Source organism: Chelonoidis abingdonii, chromosome 13 (genome assembly GCF_003597395.2).
Source record: "Chelonoidis abingdonii isolate Lonesome George chromosome 13, CheloAbing_2.0, whole genome shotgun sequence".
NCBI classification, from domain to species: domain Eukaryota; kingdom Metazoa; phylum Chordata; order Testudines; family Testudinidae; genus Chelonoidis; species Chelonoidis abingdonii.
This window is the reverse complement of record NC_133781.1, coordinates 24,903,878-24,924,318: the sequence shown is the minus strand read 5'-3', so window position 1 is coordinate 24,924,318 and position 20,441 is coordinate 24,903,878. Positions and strand designations below refer to the sequence as shown.

Below are 20,441 nucleotides of genomic sequence, written 5' to 3'. Positions count from 1 at the left end.
TTTTCTTGCACCACATTATCACCGGTCTACTACAAATATCATAAATAAGGTGCGTAGTGGATGGCCTAGATATTTTCATAGCTGGTAAGTATTGTGTTAAATGTTTGGTAAAAATTGTTCTCTAAATCCATTGAAGGGGCCTGTTCTGGCATAAACATCTCACTCTTTTTTGCACAAAGGTTTGAGTGGTCCATGCTTATTGCTCAGCTGCTGCTAATGAATAGTAGGTGTTCTGTGGCCAAAATTAGAGGCTCAATCAATGGCTTCTTTTCATATAGTCCAGGGAATAGAAAACAGTAAATTCTCTAGTCTCCGGAAAAACCTGCTTCCCCTTTCAGCTTTGCTCCGAAGCAGCTGACTCTCCAAGCTACCTCCCTTCCTGTTGGAGAAACAAAATCAACTCTGATCAAGTCCAAATTTGGACCACTAGCAATGTGAGCACTGAAACATAAAACTTTCTTCATTGTCTAACCTCAATACATAATGTTTGAAATAGTCACAAGCAGTTCAAAGACTCTTTGCCATCGGGCATCAATTAAATGTCTTGCAAAGAACTGGCATGTCCGTGTCACTGACAGTTAATGCAGGAAAAGACTTGATGCCATTATAGTAAAGTGGCTGAACTAGAATCATTCAAAGACTGCTGGCCATCAACTCTGGGGGTATGTCTTCACTACCGGCTGGATTGGTGGGCAGCGATTGATCCAGCGGGGATCGATTTATCTCATCTACTCTAGACATGATAAATCAATCCCCGAGTGCTCACTCATCGACTCCTGTACTCCAGCTTGGCGAGAGGTGCAGGCAGAGTCGACAGGAGAGCGGCAGCAGTTGACTCACCGTAGTGAAGACACCACGGTAAGTAGATCTAAGTACGTCGACTTCAGCTACGTTATTCACATAGCTGAAGTTGCGTAACTTAGATCGATCCCTTCCTCCCCCATTGTAGACCAGGCCTGGCTGCTTAAGAATAGTGAAAAAAACTGATTTGGGAGCAAGAGTATGAAACACTAAAGAGAAGATGCTTGAAATAGCCTTTAAAGGGAAATTGTGTTGTCTAGCACTGCAAATTGCACTCTTAGAAACCAACTGAATGAAACAATCCATAGAAAAAGAAAGCTAGTCTTTGTATAAAGTAACACTAGTGGATATATAACTAGTTGTCCCACAATACTAATATTAGTTTAGTTATAACTTTGTTTTAGTGCTCAACTTTGGGATAGAATCAATATATCCTTTCAAAAGCATTTCATAAAAACTTGCAATTGTGGATTTTCAGTGATTTTGATTCCATTTCTTGCAATAATCAGGAAAAAATAGGAAAGCTGCTAGAAAACAGGATTTATTGAACATGTGACCTGATGAAGCAATTGACATTTTTAATTGATCGGACACATTTTGCTTTCTTTGCAGTGCTCATTTTTGCCTAAATTCTCCATTCACATAGAAACAAAATATGAGGACAACAAAGGAAGCAATGACAATGTAAGTATGATCTCTTTTGAAAAATAAATGTTTAAACCCATGCAAGGGCATTGTTAATCATGAAATATTCCTGGGGCTTGCATGGCTTACAAACTGAAAAAGAATGCTCAGCACTCCTTAATCTTTGCACCTGGATAGCCAACTCATCAGCATGAAAGGATGGACTTAGCTGACCTCTTGAGGGCCCGGTCCAGCCCTACATTTCTGTGAAGGCTATGCAACTTGCAAAAGAATTATGTAAACCATTATGGTATAAAGAATTTGTGCCTCTTATCTTACCTCCAGGTTCCTCCTCTAATCTCAACATAATTCATGGATGTGAATTTAGTGCTCATGAAGGATTGTGAAGAATGAGGGAGCTATCTATGTTATGTGTGTATGTATCATGACAAAGTTCCTCCTCTACTTTGGTGGGTCCTGTGCTTATTGGCGGATTTGCTCATCTCAGAGATTCACCATGTGGGTCAGGAAACAGCCCAGAGACCTTCCCCTCTGGTAGAAGCCACAGTCCAGGTCAATTCCTCCTGTGTCTGATCAGGAGTTGTGAGGTTTGGAGGGAACCCGGGCCCACCCTCTACTCCAGGTTCCAGTCCAGGGCTCTGTGGACTACAGCTGTTTAGAGTGCCTCCTGGTACAGCTGCGTGACAGCTGCGCCTCTCTGGGCTACTTCCCCATGGCCTCCTCCCAACACCTTCTTTATCTTCACCACAGGACCTTTCTCCTGGTGTCTGATAATGCTTGTACTCCTCAGTCTTTCAGCAATATGTCTTCTCACTCTCAGCTCCTAGTGCCTCTTGCTCCCAGCTCCTCACGTGCACACTACAAACTGAAGTGAGGTCCTTTTTAACTCAGGTGCCCTGATTAGCCAGTCTGTCCTAATTGATTCTAGCAGTTTCTTCTTAATTGGCTCCAGGTGTCCTAATTAGCCTGCCTGCCTTAGTTGGTTCCAGCAAGTTTCTGCTTGTTCTGGAACTGCCTCTGTTACCTTACCCAAGGAAAAGGGATCTACTTAATCTGGGACTAATATATCTGCCTTCTAACACTCTCCTGTAGGCTTGAACAGAGACTGGGAATGGCTGAACCATTACACACACTGAATCTATTTCCCCATGTTAAGTATCCTCACACCTTCTTGTCAAACTGTCTGAAATGGGCCATCTTGATTATCACTACAAAAAATTTTTCTCTTAATTAATTAGCCTCTGAGAGTTGGTAGGGCAACACCCACCTTTTCATGTTCTCTGTATTTGTATATATATCTCCTTATTATATGTTCCATTCTATGCATCCAATGAAGTGGGCTGTAGCTCACAAAAGCTTATGCTCAAATAAATTTGTTAGTCTCTAAGGTGGCACAAGTACTTCTGTTCTTTTTGCGGATACAGACTAACACAGCTGCTACTCTGAAATCTATATTATATGTATATCAGTTTATCTGCTTGATATTATCTATGACTATATGGAGCTGAATTACAAGAGGTTGGTAGGATGAACAAATAGGAAACAAACCAAGGGTCAGATATAAGACAGCTCTGGGTAAACAACTTCAAGAGAACAATGGCTGGGCCATTAATTCGGAAGATTCTCTTCCCAGGCACCAGTCAAAAGTTACACAGCTGTTTCCTCAAGACCAGAGCCTAGAAATCAAAAGAGCCATAAACAGTTAAAAACTGTCTCTCTAAAGAAGGAGCAGGTAAGTGACCAGTAGCAACTGAAGAAGAGACACTGACATAGAGACCCTGCTAGAGGCAGAGAATGAAGGAGGTCACTCTATCTATCCCAGCCCTGAGGTGGGGGTTTCTGGGTAAGTGAGCCTTCCTAGGCTTGCAAGGAAAAGGTAAAGTTTAGATAAGACCAGATGCATGTAGGTTTTTGTTATTTTAACCCAGTTCTCTGATTGCTGTGAATCTTTGGGTGAATAAACAATATGTTTATTTGGAAAAAGCTGTTTTCAGTCACTTTAATCAGTTGCTGGACACAGGCTGGGAAGTTTCCGGAGGAAAGTTTCTTGCAAGTGCGAAATACACTTGAGCTGGTTTTGTTAACAGTGTTGGAAAACAGAGTGGCTGTTGGGTTCCACCCACGTTGAAGGAAGTAAATCCTGTCACATGAGGGGTGCATTTGAGAGGGACTGCAAAGGGTCTACAACATAAGTCACTCTATAACAATTACATGGGTGCTGGGTGGCATCTCTGGAGACTGACATCCTTTATTTACCCACACATTGTCCCAACCCTGACCTGGTGGAACCTCCTATAGAGGTGAGAGAATAGGTCAGGCAACTCTGCTAAATTGCTGAGTCGATGGGTGCATAATAATTGCACATTAGATAACTATAGTCTTGGTTTTAATTGTGACTTTTGTGATGCAGACACTTTTCCATTGAGAACTGGACTGAGGCCACCAAGCAACCATTGGATGATGATAACTTTTAGTCACTAGTTAACCTGAGCTAGATTCAAGCCAGTGACTTAGAAGGAGAGAGGCTGTATATTCCATTGCCAATCGTCTTAGTCTTCCAGTATGTCCAGTTTCATACAATTATTAAATTTTCTCTCCCACTTTCTGGCCTTAGTAACACTTAACTCAGAGAAAGTCCATGGCTTATGATCAAGCATTTGTGACAGATGGGAGGGACACATAGTGTCCTAGCACAGTCAGACTGCAATATCAGTTGGCAGTAGGAAGATGTGCTCTTCACTGGTAGCATGGAATGAGGAAAGTTGGAAAGTCAGTTTTCCACTCTGTTCATTAACCAAGCAGTGGATGCTCAAAATATTTTCAGGATGTCAACTCTCTGAAGCAAAAATATTACTGAGTCAAGCCCTGAATAAGTGTCAAATCAGGGAACTTAAGGCAAACTGGACATGGGTGGGATCCTCAGTTGGTGTGAACTGATGTACCACCGTTGAAATCAAGCTCTTTATAAAGGTTAATTCTGACAACATTCCCCATTGAGGTAGGTATTATAGTCAATTTTACAGCTGGACATTCTGAGGAACAAAGGTTAAGTCACTTGCCAAGTGTTACACAATAAATCAAGGGCAAATCTTGGGACTATAACCTATGAATCTTGATGCTGACTACTGACGAGGATGTAACTGGGTGTTGTGCTGAAATGATGGAAGTTAAATAAACATGGACCTTCTGCTGTTGAAAAGAATAAAGGACCTGGTTCAAAGCCCACTGGAGTCTGTAGAAAGACTCCCGGTGACTTAACGGGCTTTGGACCTGGTCCCAGACTCATTAGTGCACTCAGAACTAAGTGAGTAGGTTTAAAACTAGTTTTCACTGGGGTCAAAGTATTCTTCTATGGCAAAATTTGCAGCCAGACTCAGGCTAAATATAAAAAATTTTGCTCAGTCAGGTAACAGCAGAAAGAAAAATTTTGCTAATTTTTCCTTTTAGTGCTCAACTTTTCATTTGACTCCATTTAAATATACAAGTTAAAATAATTACATTTTTGTATTTTCTCCTCCACCCCTTCCCCCTGCCCTCTTTGACAAAAGGCAAATATAGCTTTTAAATGAACTGTACCCATAGCATTTTCACCTCTAGTGCTCTGGTGAATTAGCAGCATCAGGTTGCATTCGAAGATATTCTATATTTCCCTTCACTTTAACTGCTAACCACTGATGTGGAAATAATTAACCATAGGAGATGCTTTCATACATTTTGCCATTTCAGTACAGAATATGTTGAATCATCCCTAATAGTACAGTAGAATGAGGAATAAATTTATTGTCCTAATAATGCATGAGTGACTTTAGCTAGGCTGTTTCTAGGCTTTCCTTGAGATTGTGCAGATCTTTTTTTTTTAATTATTCTCTGAACTCTGATCCCTTCTTCAGTTGCATGTGATTTAATGAAATAGATATTGATTGTAAAAAGCAATAATTAAATTGAAGAAAGCTAAAGATAATTATATTGATTAGTGGATGAAAGCAACGTAAGTGCTTTCAGGCTCCTGTTATCGTTTAGTGAGCTAGTAAATTAATATTCTTACTTCACTTAACATGATGCATTATCTGGTAGCATTCTGTCTAATTCCAGTAACCCATCTAGATATAAATGTCTTCCTGACTTTTCTTCTTAAAATAAAGCTAATAGTCTTGAAAGCAGAAACTAATGAAAGACAACAATATTAATGAGAACTGTAATTAAATTGTACCCAGGACCCGATTCTCCTCTGCCTTACACCATGTGTCATCATTAGGGTGGCAGGTTTGTCACAGTGGGAAAAATATCATGGATGCTGTGGTTTTCCCATTTGTCTGTGACTTGTCTTTGTGTCCGTGATTTTAATAAACTCACCCGGCAGTGGCAGCTCCTGCAGCTCCAGTTCTGGGTGAGGGGCCGCTGCAGACATTGCAGCTTAGCACATGGGGTCATGACAGAATGCGGGGTGGGGCAAATGTGAGTGTGTTGCACCGTGACCTAGTGCGTGGGTGTCACAGCACTGCTTAGGTTTGGCCCAGCTGCTCCTCTGTCGTCGTGACAGAGGGGAGCCAGGCCAAACCTGAGCAGCACTGTAACCCCATGCTCCAGAGTGGGGAACATGGCCCAGCCCTGCAAGGCAGGAGTTGCAGGCGCCACTGCTGTGGGCCGCCTCCTGATGTGTCATGGTATTTTTTAATCAGAAATCGCAAAACCTGTGACTTACTGTTATGCTCCATTATCTTCAATAAAAAATCTGCAGCCCTAGTGATCATTTACCTTTGTGAAAAATGGGAGTAAAATGGTACCATTCTGTAGCTTTGCATTTGCTTTGCACAAGTTGTAAACGATGACACAAAGTGCAAAGCAGTGGAGATTGAAGCTCCTTATTTAGATAACACACTAATGAGGCTTGCATACATGCTAGTGGTGCAGTACCATAAATCCAGCCACTTGTGATTTCTAGTGCTACAGCACAGCTGAAGTAACTAGCTGTTCACATGGTAACTCTCCCTTTGGAAAAACAGAGTCAATGTTGGATGAACATGTTAGTACATCAAATATTGTTACTCTTCTACTGTAGTTTTACGGGATCATTAATGGTATTTGAAACTGGGCTAATGAGGCAAGCCATTCAGCATTGCTCCTTAAGGGTCGTTTTAGAAAGTAGAGTTTTTATTTTAAATTAGAAGGTAATATGTTTTTTAAATGAGAATGTCTTATAAAATATGAATGGCCCCAAACTGGCATCTCTCAACTCATCACAAATATTGCCTCCCTCATGTGTCTTTAAGTCAACTGCAACATCTGCTGCTTTTAGCTATTCTGAGGCAGGAACCGAAACAGAAAAGACCCTGCTGGGAAGAGAGGAACTATGTCTGTACAGCATCTAGTGCAATGGGGTCCTACTTCATGACTGGGACTCCTAATATTAGTAGTAATAATAATAATAATCGATAATAAACAACAATAACAATGCCTACAATAAGGGCTCCATTCATGAACATTGACAGATGATACAAGTACAGGCCTGTCTCTCTCAGTTCCATCTTTTCTCACTGATTGCATGAAAAATAATGCATAATGTGCATATTTCATTTTTATTTTGTCCATAAGATAAAATCAGCAAAATAAGAGATTGCTGTGTGCATATATAAAAGCCCTATTTTGAATGCCAGCTCTGCATTGGTTAATAACAGATACGATGGAAGGGAATTTTTAAAGTTTTCTAATGCCTTAAATGGTATAAATTCACAGACATGAGTGATATAACTTGCTGCTCGCTCTGTATGATTGGATTGTCCTGGGCTCCATGAAAAGGCATGTGTTCATTAACTGTTGACTTCACTTCTTAGTTCAGGCAGATATTTGTTTCTTCCTTTAGTCCTGTACCCATTCAGCATTTATTATCTCATATTAGATAAATTTCACTCCTGAAAAGGTTAGGTAGAGAATAGTCTGGATTTTCCCAATCAGTACTCCCCAAATTCTGCTCTGTTCCCACCACAGATACTGAGACTTTGTTTATTTTGTTCTTTTCGGGGATTGTGGCCAGACACAGTTTAGCTGTCGGTCACAAATAGTATCCGCCGCAGTCCTCCAGCTGGTAATAGGATCCATCCAAGGAGGACCACACGTACTGTAGATTTGTTATTATAAAAGTCATCCAGACTTGCAATGATCATTGGTCCTTACAGTATAATGATATTTATAGGACAGCCAAATGATAAAGTATTTGCTAGGCTATTTCTAAAGTGCTGCACATAAGAATGTACACTACATTTAATTTATGAACTGAGAGTGTGCTTGAATTTTAAAAAGCAGACACCTTAAAAATGAAAAAAACTATGTTTATTCAAACTCAATTGTCTAGTCCTTAAATAGCCTATAATGGAGGATTACAGGAAGAAAAAGAAAGCATTTATTTTATTTGTAGCCTGGAGTTCTACGGGCTTTGGTTTTTATGGTTCTGTTTTCACATTCAGATTAGTAAAGCAGCTGTCTACAATAGCTGTGATTTACCTTAATAAATAGCAATCCCTGTAAGAAAGATGTCTTGAAACGTCGTCTTGACGGTCCTCTCATTTACACTTCCAAAGAGATAGAGCCAGAGTTAGACACTGAAAAGATAATAATATACCAGGTCCGTGAACTGTAAAGTAGGTATAAATATTAAGTATTGTGACTATAGATTTATCAGCTTTGGGCTGTAAAATGATCATTTTCTTCAATCCTCCTCTGATGTTTGTCACTTAATGTACAGTCATTAAGGCCAGCTATATTGTTCTGATATTTCAATCACTGCTTTAGGAGGGAGCCCAAGACAGTGAGGGGACTCCATCTCAGAGACTCTTAAGGTAAACACGCTGTTTTCTCCACCCTCCATTCCCCCATACCAAAATAAATATAAATAGGGAATTGCACAGCTTGCCTCTCATTATACAGAAGGAGGGCCCAGTGGTTTGAGCACTAGCCGAGAACTTTGAAGACCGTGGTTCAAACCCTTGCTCTGCCACAGTCTTTCCACATGATCTTGGGTAATCTGTGCCTCAGTTGTCCATCTGTAAAATGGGGATGATACTTCTCTGCCTCACAGGCGTGTTGTGAGGATGAATACATGAAAGATTATGAGGCACCTCAAAGATACTGTGGTGATGGGGACCTGTGACAGAGTTTGAGTAGCCTCAGGCTGACTCACTTCTCTGTGTACTTGATAAGGGTCCTCACATGAGCGAAAGTGATGAGATAATTAAGTACCAAGTAATGTGATAATTAAATACCAGTTAACAAGGGGATTCAGCTGAGGACAGTTAAAAAAGAGAGCAGAAGGAAGGGCCAGAGATGTCCAGGATCTCAGGGAGGTGAAATCTCTCCCTGCCCTGTGGCTAGGGAGAAGGCAAAAGCCTTATGTTGTGGGGGAACAAGGACTTGTGTAGCACACTGTAAATGAAGCATTTGGTGTTAAAATTGTCACTGATGTCCATGAGGACTATATGCAGTAAGGAGTGCGGAGTGAGGGAGCCCTGCCCTGTGACAGGCCTAAACAGTAGATAGATAAAATGTAAAACCTTAGTTTGTGAAGGTCTAGATGTCTTTCTGCTTTGGTAGAGGATTTCATCAAACCAAAATTGAAATGGATTCCTTGTCTTCCCCCAGCCCTTCATCTGATATAGTACAAGAAATATTTTCTGTGCACATAAAAAAAAACCTTTGAGCCAAATTCTTCCCTTGGAGATAGAGTTCCCATTGACTCTGATGGTAACAATTAGTTCTTTCTAACAGATGATCATATCCATTCTATTTTGTGCCTTGGGTTAGCACATGATCTTTCCAAATGGGACATGTGTTTGAAGATATTGATTGACCCCAAGCAATTTTAGTCTGAGGGGAATGACAGTGGTTGCTGTCCACTCCTGAATCCTGTAAATCCAATAAGTGGACTGGATTCTCCAGGTTTGAATAACTGATATGTCAGAACTTGGGACACTCCCCCTAAGGGCTTTTGCTTCTTAGAAGAGTTGACATGAGTTGAACTCTTTTTGTGTGGGGATGTAGCATTCATTTAAGCATGCCCCTTGCTCCTGCTCTGTCAATAAAAAGTGATGTGGTAAGTGAACATTCAGGGAATGACACACATTTCCTCAGGCACTTAGCTCTGACACAGATATCCATAAGGTTTGCTTATGTTTTTAGAGTTCATGTGGTGATAGATTCTCTTTAAGGACAGCTGGATGGGCCCTCATGGTAAAGGAGCAGTGACATCATGACAGCCAAGGAAGAGAATAAAAAAAGTCCAGGGAAAATATTTGACACTTGTTCTTCCCCCAGTCATCATCATCATCATCATCATCATATTTTCTTATTTATGACTGGTAGGATCAGGGTCAATCAGATCGCTGAAGTATTTATATGTACAAAAGTGTACGGATCTCAGAGACAATGCCTTTAGTTAGCTCAGTCAAAATATTCCTGAATAAAGTGAATAGGAGGTATATCTAAATTTTATTTGATTTTATTTGATTTAGGCAAACTGGGAAAATAGGATTTGGGGCTTAATTTATTCTAGGGTTACACAGGTTAACATCAGTGTACCCTGTCATGGTGCAAACTCCACCAGCGGATAAGATTACAGTACCACAAGGCAGCTGCAACCTCAGTTTGGTGGGGCTAGAGGTGTAAAGAGTCAGTACAGCCCCAAAAGTGGATGAGCGGCTGGAAAGAGGGCATGGCCAAAGTTGCTGCTTGAGCTTCTCCCCCAGCACCTAGAGCCCCACCTCTCACAGCAGTTTCGCCTACAGAACTTTGACAGGAATTATAGCTGCCCTACCAACCTGCAAAGGGAGTAAGAGATAAGAGAACAAATTGTGCCTGGGGCTACTCTACCCTTGAAGTAACAGGGCCTGACTAGCGTAAGTTACCCATCTAATTTCAAAATGGACTATATATTTATCTTTCCTGAAGTTTCCATTTTGAAGATAGTCTGAATGGAACAAGGTTGTCATTGCTGATGTGATGTCCTGGGGCATTTAATTTATAGGAAATTTTTCAAGTATTAACAGTGATGAACAAAATACCTGCAAAAAATACAAAGGCAAAATTACTCAAAATCTGAGAAATCTTTTCACATTTCACTACGAATGAGAAAATGGGCCCATCTTGGCAAAAAATTCCACAGTCCACCAATTTGTCACTCAAAAATGACCCAGGAAAGTTTGGATTTTCTGAATTTTTCAGTACAAAAATAACCTTTCTGTAAAATGTCACTGAAAAATCAAATCCGCACAAAGCCACCCAAAGTGAAATGGCAAAACCCTTCATGCAAAATATGTTACCTATTTCACACATCGCTCGTTGTTGTGCACCACAGAAGCTATGGGGGAGCCACCTCTGTCTGCTCCCTTATTTGTAAAGGAGCTTTGTGTTTTAGAAGCAATGGCATGTCATCTGTTGCAGAGTGAATTCTTTGCTTTGCTGAGACCTGTATCAATTCTGCTGAAATAATATTAAGCCATTAAATCATCTCCACCCCCATAATCCATTTATTAAAAGTCAATTTATATTGCATCCGTTTCTTACAGGCTGTCCAAGGAGTGTATATAAGTGAATTAAATCTTGGTCTAGAACAACATTACAAGTTTTCAAGAACAAAATGTTTCACCGTTTTTTACACAGACCTTCAGTGACAGGTCTGTACACAGCTATATGTAATATTTAGGCTGTTATAATCTGAAGTTAATATGTTCTCTCCAGAATACAAGTCAAATTATAGCAAGTGGATGTTTCAAGCGTGAATCAGATGTCTTAACATTCTCACATGCGCACCCACACACACATGGAAAGAAAACAGAATTATTGATCCTTTCAGATGTATATTTCTCATTGTTCTGTCTGCACATCTTTGCTATCTACCAAAGCTATGTCAGACAGCTACACAAGTCCATTTGTGGGTGGGTTCAAAGCTGATATTAACCTCGTTATAAATATACACCAGCATTAAATGGTAATAAAAATATATAAAGGGAAGGAAAAGAGTGTGCCATGCATAGCTAGCAAAGAGCTGTTTTTAAGCTAGATCTGCATGCCACACACTTTCTGGGCCAGGTGAAAGTTATTGTAGGCTAGGGCAAACTGTAGTTGTAGGTACAGTGTGGGCAGATGCTATTAAAATTAATGATTCAGTCGCAGATACACATTTCACTTTCCTTGGGCTTTTCATATTGGTTGCAGAATTCTCATTCTCTTTGACAGACTTCTCTTTTTATTCAAAAATACATTTCTCCTGATACTTGGTCACTGAATTTTATTGCCTGGTTGGTGATAGTGGGAAGCAAAAGGTACAGAACTTAAAAATAATTGAACAGTTGTCACAATAAAAAAGAATTATTTATAAATCTCTTGCCACCCTGTGCTGCTTATAGTATGAAACCTATGCCCTTAAGAACATGACTGGTTTGTTACATTGAAGAATACCATGAAAGTTTTTAATATGTGGAATAATAGAACAGGATACTCTTTCTTTTGTTAGAGAGGTGTGGAGCATTTATTAGCAAGAATACTGTACATACATTCTCTTAAGGGCAATACAAGACAGTAGCAAAGATTTAGAGGCATACTCATCTTTAAAAATAACAGGATGTGGTATCTTCACAATGGGCTATGTTTTATGTGTATAACTCTGAATAACACTGTTGCAGTAGGAGCTACAAGCATAAATGTGGACTGAGAGAAGAATATACCTCCAATGTGCTCTTCGCTCTCCAACAGAATGCAGTGTCATCAACAGAATTTTGGTCCTACAAAAGATATTACCTCACCCACCTTGTTTCAGAATTGAGCATTTTTCAAATTAAAGCACAGTGGTGACGCTATTGTGTACATAAGCTTGATGCAGAGGAATAATAGCAGTATGGTTTGATAAATTAGCGCAGTATTGTTCGACAAATTAATAGTCAGAACATGCTAAAAATAGGTGGCTACTAGGCAGATATTGCTCGATATTTAGCCTCAAAACAGTGGAGTGTCATCATTTAAAGTTAGGAAATCTTTTCCAATTTATAGTTCTGATTCTGCAAACCTGGGAAGTGATTGAATGTACAGTGTTACATCATGCTTCTAAAACTATGCTCCTTCCTCTTTAATGTGCAACTTTGCAGTGTCTGTTGCCATACAAAGAAACATGCAGCTGGAGTAAAATTAAGTTGTAGCTATTACCTAAAATACAAGGGTGACAAGCAAAGCTGTTTCTGGTTCTGCTCTTTTATTTTTAGTTTTTTGGTTGCTCTCTTAATGACTAAAGTGGAACCTAGTTATCGCAAACCCTGATATAGCGCAGTTCCACTAAATCCTGAAATGGAACTCTGGCTAGAGTGAACGTCTGTTCATTTCTGTTTGAAGGGAAGTTGTGCCACAAAACATGCTGACTTTAATATAGAGCGTTGAGTTGTACTCTAATTTAGCCTTGATACACCTTTTTAAAATAGAAATATGCTAATTATGAGCACCTTTTATTACATCATTGCAAAATGTGCCTGAATCACATAATAGGTTCTTTTTAGGGACAACTTTATCTGTACTATATTGATAATGTTTGGCAGTATTAATTGCACTGTTTACTTGTGTCCTACTGATTTGCAATGAAATCTCTTCATCGTGAAAAGAGCCCCACCTAATGGCTTTTTTGACAAACACAGGCAAACATGCAGGGAGATTAGGCTCAAAGTCACACGGTATGGAGGGCCCAAACCTTGCTGAACCATGGGTGTTGGAAGTAGGGGTGCTACCGCACCCCTTGGCTTGAAGTAGTTTCCATCATACACAGGGTTTACGATTTGGTTCAATGGCTCTCAGCACCCAGTATACAAAATAGTTCCAGCACCCCAGTGCTGAACACCTTTACGAATAGTCAGTCCCATTCGCACGCACAGGCTTCATGGAAAACAGAATTGAGCCCATTATGACAGAGGGCTATTAACCAGACAAAATCACCTTACCTCTAACTTCTAAAACTTCAACAAATAGTAGAGAGGCCATGCACGGCAAGTCCAGTACCTGGTCCTGCATACAGAGGTGATGGCATTCAAAAACTAATCACTGCTCAGTAGTAGTGGAGAGTGTGTGCACTGTTTGTAAAAATGATCCTTCTTCACCTCAGGACAAATCTAAACAAACTACACTTCATAAGAGGGAACTAATACTGGGGGCTTGACACAGAGCTAAAAAGGGGAGAGGAAGGTTATAAATATACAACTACCTTTTGAAGTTTACACCATGGCAGACAATGTCATCGCTCATTTTCAATGGGCCAGATATACAACTGGTATAAATAGGTGCAATTTCATGGTCTTAAATGGGGCTGCCCCTGTTTAAAGACATTGATGGCTATGGTGGAATGTGTCCAGGTAGATAATTATCCTGAGTGAACAGGTATTGCAACATAAACCAAATCCTGCAGTCTTTACTCAGGCAAAATTCCCATTCAAGCAAATTAAAGAGATTTTTTTATTATTATTATTGTAAAATTTGGGCTTGGGTTAACCAACCTTTTTTAAAGCCAAATTACAAACCTCAGAAAACAGTGGTTTATAATGGAAATGCTGACACAAGCTGCTATCCGATGCTGTGGTATTAAACTGGAAATTAGCCAACAGTTCTAGCTTTATGCCAATCCAAGGAGAGTGAAATCACATGTTAGAGAGTGTAGGCTTTGTGCCAGAATTTTAATAAAAAAATAAAATGCTCATATTTACAATCCTTTTTGCAATGTTACACCACTATTTATACACAAACAAACATCTTTCCTCAACGTACCAAAATAAACCCCACTGTTTTGGGTTTTGTTTCATAAAATTTTTAATTCTCCAGTTAAACATTCTCTCCTCCTCCTTCATTTTCCTTACAGGCTTACTTCTGAATTGCCTGGGGATGTTCAAGGTCTTCTATAGATCGATAGGCATATTCTGGACATCTTGGTGAAACTTAGTTCTAATGAAAATAACCAGGATGTGGGAGTGGTGACCAGCAAATAGCTGGTTGTCAAGGTTTTAGAAAGGAAATTCATAGGCAAAAAATTAGAATACTATTTTAAAATGGTGAGGTTTTTTAATTAAACCAACTATCTAATCACCTAATGGGCACCTGAAAAAACCAAAAACCTGGTGGTTTATATAGAGAGAAATGGGATTGGTTTGACTCTTGATACAATCAGGTATTAATAGTTTGTGTGTGCTGTTGGAGTGGCAGGCTGTGATAAAGGATGCACTACAAGCACAAATCAGCATACCTCCAGTTCCATATTCAGACTCATTCAAGGCTCACATACGTGTTGGCAATGCACTTCATTGGGGTACGAGAGATTCCCACGGTCAAAACCAGCCTTGCAATCTTCATTCTCCTTATACACCCGTATAACAGCATTTGTTGAGTGTTAACAAGCACTCATTTAGCTGGTATTCTAAAAATCTGTGTGGCCTCATTTTAGGTTTATGCTTTCTGGGTCCAGGCTCTCATTCATATCAATGGAAGGTCCGTTTGCAGAGCAAACATACGCGTAGGACCAAGTGCAAAGAATCAGGAAAGGTGTGTTGGTGTAGCTTCAGCATGGCTGGGGTGGATTTTCATTGCTTTAGAAAGAGGAGTATGTAGTTGTCCAAGGGTGCTCTTGCTGTAGGAGGCATAAGAATAGTAGCGATGAATCAGTCAGGTTCTTCTTGGTGTAAGAAGTTACAAAATAGCAAGCTAGGAAATAGCTCAATATATTTGCTATTAGGAAGGGAGTTTTTTACATCTAGGGCATTCGTTCAATTCTAGCTCAGCTCATGAGTGGTCAACAGCCATTAGTCTGGCTGCTTGTAAATCGATGTGAAAGTAGTTTGTGGTCTCAGTTCACTTCTTAATGGACAGGAACCCACATCACAAAATCCACCACACCAATAGTGCTAATTGATGTATGTTGGTGGTCTCAGGAAAGGGGTTAGGAATAAGCTGGCCATAGAAATTAAATATCCCGTAGAAGTGGTCCTTCTGCTACAGAGTTGGCAGGCAGCTGTGCTTGTTTTCTGGGTGAATAGGAGACTTGAGCCTTCAAAACTCTGAGTCTGGCTCCTTCCTCAAGTACTAAATTCACCTAAAAATGTTAAAATAAAAAAGAAAGAAAACAAAATGGCAAAATTTCAGCAAAAGATACAAAGGCACTGGAGACGCTTCAGCAAAACACACTACCTATTCAATCCCATTATCAAAGCACTTGCTGTCCTATTCCAAGGAACAGGAAAAACAATAATAAATGTTGAGCCATGAAAAGGATTCTGTAACCAGAGTATCTGAATAAATAAAGAAGAAAGTTTTCATTCTAGCAGTTGCTAAGGAATCACCGCCCTGGGAAATGAAGAAAGAGTGCCAATTACAGCGAAAATCCCCCCCAAATGTTGTATTTCAGGGAGGAAAGTTCTATGGCAGGGCTGGTTACAACAGACTGATGAATCTGCAACTGCAGAGGGACCCTGGTTTGAGGGAAAATCTGCCCAGGCAGTGGACTTACTTCTTTATAAACCTACGGAGGTTAGGTCCCAACATCAGTGCCAGCAGGTCCGTTGCCCTCTGCACAGTTATCCAAATAGTGACCCCTTTGTAGTTTTAAAATATTGAACTTATTGTACGGGGCTGGAATCCCATCTCCATTATGGGGACCTGGTTTTATGGAAGTGAACATCAGGACGAGGGCAGTCAGGCCTAGTGATCAGAGTTGGGAGTCAGAAACCAAAGCAGGGGATCGGAGGCAGAGTCAGAAGTCAAATCCCAGGTCAAAGCCAGGGGTCGGCCCTCATTACATTTTGGTAAGTGCAGCTAATTTAATAATCTTCATAAGGATTCAGAAGAGGTGGAGAGAGTGGTAATTGTGGAGACATCTTGAAAATACATTTACGGAAACTAGCTTGCTTGTTTGGTACTTTAGCACACAGCTAGAGCAAGTGAGCCTCATGAGGGTAGTTAGCACACATTGTTTTAGAATATATTTAAAAAAACAATACTCGCCGGGAGAGCAAAACCAACTGCTGCATGAGGATGGTACAACATGTTCCCTTCTTTTTCAATAGTAGACACTAGATACAATCTTCTGCAATTCTTAAGTGGTTTGGGCCTGGGCCCATTTTTTTGTGTCTTGGGTAGGAAGCAGAGCCAGTAATTGGCTGTAAGGAGACATGGTGGTAATACAGTTAGAGAGAGACCCTGATACACTCATTCTCTGGGCCTGAGGAAACATTGGCTGCAGAACACTTATAATGCCATGTTTGACACTTCACAGAGCAACTTTTTAACAACAATAATTATTATTCCTTTGAAAACACTTACATTAAGAGAATGTTATGGTTGCACAAAGAAGCACTCAAAAGCCAGTAACCTTAACACTGCCCACTTGTTTTATCCATCACAGCCAATGATCATCTATTATTCCTCATGTAATACAGCATATCATACTTTTTTCCTGCTGCCTTAGAAATCCTGTCATTGCATCTTGTAGTAATTTGTACTTTTTTGTGTGTGCCTTAGAGGCCTCATAAGTTATTTACAACCAGTAAACCATCTTACACAACGTACTACTGATAAAGCATAACACATAGTTGGTGGAAATTAGCTGACACATACAGGCCACCTACATTTTCAGCTGAATTAGCTTTGTAGTTAACTGTCTCATCCCTTGAAGTACACTAAAGGAAGGTGGTGCTGCTGGCTGAGAAGAAATGTCATGGCTGAGAATAAAATCTGTCTGGGGATTGGTCTCGCTTTGAGCAAGCAGGGGGTTGGACTAGATGACCTCCTGAGGTCCCTTCCAACCCTGATGTTCTATGAAAATACATATCTTAGAAAGAGAACCTAGTTAGCACCAAAACAGCCTATCCTACATCTTATGAGATCCGGAGGCAGGAGCTTCTATGTTGCAAACATATGAGCTGTTCAGCTTTAACATTTCTAGGTGCACAGCTAATGAGGCCAGGGCACCTGCAGATATTCACCATGCACCCTCACAGCATTTTTACTGCACACTATGGTCCAGTGGGTAGAGCACAAGACCAATAATCAGGAGTTCTATTCCTGACTCTTTCAGCAGCCTGCTGTGTGACCCCAGGCAAGTCACTTTGTTTCTCTGTGCCTCTATTTCCCTTCCCACCCTTTGCTATGTCTGTTTAGATGAGAAGATCTTCATGACATGGGGCTGTGTCTTACTATGTTTATGTATGACACCAGCACAACGGAAACTTTAAGCTCTGTTATAATACAAATAAGCATAACTAACCGAGCCATGCAGACAGATACAATGCATCCTTCCTTCGTGTACACTTTATGAGCAAGAAAACTCTGCGTAAAATGTACTGTGAATGCAAAGAGAGTCATTTTCAATGGGTTATTAATTGGTCAAATCAAAAGCCAGTTTTCACTGGAGTGCTCATTCACACTCATTATCTAGGCCCAATTTCTGTTTTCTTTCCTGATCCATTTTGGTACTAGAACTTGTGTTCTGCAACATTTCTTTTCCTAATGGGGAATATGTTTATTTTTTATGCTCCTCATATTAAAAAACTGTGGAACTGCTTTTGCTCAAATTTAAAAAAAAAGAAAATTTCAGGCAGATATGAGGCCTGGAATATTTCAGCCTGAATGGGGGAAGTTATAAATGAATGAAAACAGGAATGGAAAGACGTGCAAATGTAGCTGTCTTGTCGAGACCGATGTGCACACCATCATGCTTGTAGTATTTTCCCTTCAGAGGGCTCCGAGTTTTTCATAAACTTCAAGGCCTGATTTTTCAACTCTGGCCACTAATTTTGGGTGCCTCATTTTTTGAGTGCCCAACCTGAGATACCATGGGCCTTATTTACAGATGTGCTGAACAGCCACAGCTCCCATTGACTCCATCGGACATTACAGCTGCTTAGCACATCTGAAAATCAGGCCCTAAGTCCTGGTCTAGCCGAGGGGGATGATTGACCTAAGATACGCAACTTCAGCTATGAGAATAGCGTAGCTGAAGTCGACATATCTTAGGTGGACTTACCTTGCATCCTCACAGCACGGGATCAACTGCTGCCGCTCCCCCGTCGACTCTGCTTCCGCCTCTCGCCACGGTGGAGTACAGGAGTCGACAGCAGAGCAATCAGGGATCGATTTATCATGTCTACACTAGATGCGATAAATTGATCCTCGATAGATCAATCGCTACCCGCCGGATCGGCAGGTAGTGTAGACCTACCCTAAGTGTTGCACGTTTGGTGCCTCTGAATCTATAAAAGTTGTTCTATCGTGCTCCTATAGGGTGCAGGCTTTAGTTATATAAGGTGAAATTCACTCTGTGCAGAGGTCTAGAACAAGGCCAGTGCACCACTTAAATCCCACTTAAGTCTTATTTGAAGGCTTAAATGGGACTTAACTGCTGTGTTGGCCTTATACAGGCCTCCCTGCAAAGGAATGAGTGTCACTCACACACCATAGTAGATCCTGGGTTCTTCCCTTTCTAAGATGGGATGACCAGACCTGATTTTATCAGGACTGTCCCGATATTTACTTGTTTGTCCTGCATCGCGACCAATGTTCGGTCGAGACACAAATTGTCCTGATATTTTGCCCTCTGGAACACAGGTGGAGGGGGCTTGCGCCCCAACTCCACACTGATTCTGCGCCCTCCCTCCCTCATTGGAACCTTCCCCAAATTCTCACCCTTGCTCCACCCCCAGCCCTGCCCCCTCACTGTCCCATTGGATCCCTCCCCAAATCCCAGCTCTGGCCCTGCCCCCAGTCCCACCCCCTCACTGTCCCATTGGATCCCTCCCCAAATCCCAGCTCTGGCCCTGCCCCCAGTCCCACCCCCTCACTGTCCCATTGGATCCCTCCCCAAATCCCAGCTCTGGCCCTGCCCCCAGTCCCACCCCCTCACTGTCCCATTGGATCTCTCCCCAAATCCCCGCCCTGGCCCCACCTCTTCCCCAAGCACGCCACATTCCTCCTCCTCCCCGCTCCCTCCCAGGCTTGCGCTAATCAGCTGCATGGCAGCGCAAGTGCTGGAGGGAGCAGGGAGAATCAGGATGTGGCAGGAGGCAGAGCGGAGGCAAGCTGGTGCAGGGGGGCGGGGCGTCAACCTGCCAGTGGGTGCTCAGCCCCCACCAATTTTTCCTGTGCTCTGGTGGTTTTTGGTGTTTTTTGCTTTTGTTTTGGTTTTTTTCCTCCGCCGCCAGCTCATGGGTTTTTTTGTTGTTTGTTTTTTTGCTTCGCCGGCACCCCCACCCCGCACCCTGCATCCCAATATTTCAAGTCTCTCATCTGGTCACCTTATTCTAAGAGAAACACTGCCTTACAGTCTAGAAAAGAATTCACCATCCGTTTATTTTTAGGGGAAAACTAAAGTAATTTCCTTGCCTTTAAAATGATCTGGCTCCTGCCCCTAATCCTTCAATAGCTTCCCAACCAGGGAGTGTATTTGCCCTTTTCCCCCTACAGTTGATTAGTTTGCATTATCACTTGCTGTAAATGAAATGGATGCTGTTTAATTCAATCTGCGGTTTCAGGGACTCTGTATGATTTCTCCCCACCCTCAGCTCCCACCCCTAGGGCATATCACACACAACTTACTGGAACTGGGCCATCCTATTGGTAATGATGACTGGCATATCACATCTCCAAACACTTGGGCTCTAGCAAACTCCTGAGTGTCTGTGCCAGTTGCATGGGGAGGACTTGCAGGAAATTGCCTCAGGACTGAGTCTCTTTAAGGGATAAATCCTGTGCACTCTATGCTATATAATTGATTTGAGTGGGATTATTCAAATGAATCAGGCAAGCAGGGCTTAAACCATAGCCAGGAGCTTTCTGAGTTTATTTCACTTTCAGGGCAAAGTGGAGTTTTCCAAAAGTACCATAACAGGGATGCCTATTCCTGCTTAAGCCTAGTAAAATTCTGTTCTCCATCTTAGAATTGTAAGGGATATTAAGGCCTTGTAAAAGAGAACTCATCAATTTGGGTTTAGCTTGCA

General features: G+C 41.2%; 1 protein-coding gene and 1 long non-coding RNA gene across 2 annotated transcripts in view; one reads left to right on the top strand and one right to left on the bottom strand.

Moving 5' to 3' along the window:
* The window catches only part of PITPNC1 (phosphatidylinositol transfer protein cytoplasmic 1), a 182,455-nt gene that overhangs the window by 125,706 nt on the left and 36,308 nt on the right, over positions 1 to 20,441 (top strand). The window contains exon 5 of the mRNA XM_032794504.2: positions 1,414 to 1,485. Coding sequence (XP_032650395.1) covers positions 1,414 to 1,485 — 72 coding nt within the window. The remainder of the gene's footprint in view (positions 1 to 1,413; positions 1,486 to 20,441) is intronic.
* LOC116833168 (uncharacterized) overlaps positions 10,939 to 20,441 on the bottom strand; it is a 42,655-nt gene continuing 33,152 nt past the window's right edge. The window contains exon 2 of the long non-coding RNA XR_004375620.2: positions 10,939 to 15,544. This is a non-coding gene — a long non-coding RNA (uncharacterized LOC116833168). The remainder of the gene's footprint in view (positions 15,545 to 20,441) is intronic.